General features: G+C 47.7%; 1 protein-coding gene across 1 annotated transcript in view; it reads right to left on the bottom strand.

The window, feature by feature from the left end:
• CDCA2 (cell division cycle associated 2) overlaps positions 1 to 93 on the bottom strand; it is a 10,762-nt gene extending 10,669 nt beyond the window's left edge. The window contains exon 1 of the mRNA XM_010018234.1: positions 1 to 93. This exon is cut by the window's left edge and continues 448 nt beyond it. Within this exon, the coding sequence (XP_010016536.1) occupies positions 1 to 93 (93 nt within the window).
• Between the last annotated feature and the right edge of the window lie 877 nt (positions 94 to 970).

Below are 970 nucleotides of genomic sequence, written 5' to 3'. Positions count from 1 at the left end.
AGGGAAGCAGGCCTCCTCCTTCTCTTCAGGACATACACTCTCATTTTCTTTCACTTTCAGGGGAGCATTTACATTCTTAGGTCTCCCGCGCATTCTTAGTGATTTATTTTAAGGAACATTCAGTCAGCCTTTGCTCTCCTGTAATTACATGTACCTATCTAAAAGAAAAAAGAAGATACTTTAACAGGTATTGAGGAAGAGCAAGAGTTGGCCACCGCCCTTAAACTTCTACTCAGTCTAGGTTTCTACCTCCAACAAAGTGTTTAACAGCGGGGGGAAAGGGAGAGCCTTATCTCCAGAAAGCGCCACAGAAAGCACACCAAAAGACACTATAAATCTGCACAGTGTTTCACACTATGCTTCCACTCCTTAGCAAACTTCAATTTCATGTTAGTATAAAGTATGTTAACGCAAAGCATGTGAGAGGCGTCCCTGCCCATGGCAAGGGTTTGGATCTAGCTGATCTTAAGGTCCTTTCCAACCCAGACCATTCCATGAGTCTATAACCACACTGTGATCGTTTTGCTCTAAGTGTTGTAACAAATACTAGCAGTTTAATATGAAGCAAGCATTTAGGGCGCTAATATTTTTTGCATGTAGCTCCTTGGATTTTAAGTTAAACATGTAGAATTCAATAACGCCAGTCTGAAACTTTGGTTCCACAGATAAACGCCTTTTTCCGCACTTTGTGTAAGAGAATTAAACTGTTAAATACCCCATGCTCAACTTGTTTGAAGTCCACACTAGAAACCGGTGCCTTCACCTACCCGTTTGTACCAACGAGACGCGCAGGGAGAAGCCCCCCCGTGCGGACTCACCCCCATTACCTCAGCGCCCCCTCAGCGCGCACCGCTCCCCCCCTAGGACCCCACAGACGCCCTCCCACCGCTCCCCGATCCTTTATACCCCCTCACCAGCGCTCCCCACCACCCCCACGCTCGGCCCGGCTCACCCCACCTTACCGCGGCCC

This window comes from Nestor notabilis, unplaced genomic scaffold, assembly GCF_000696875.1.
Source record: "Nestor notabilis isolate BGI_N333 unplaced genomic scaffold, ASM69687v1 scaffold15637, whole genome shotgun sequence".
Lineage (NCBI taxonomy): Eukaryota > Metazoa > Chordata > Aves > Psittaciformes > Psittacidae > Nestor > Nestor notabilis.
Note: the sequence above shows the minus strand (reverse complement) of the source record. Positions and strands in the feature narration are given on the sequence as shown.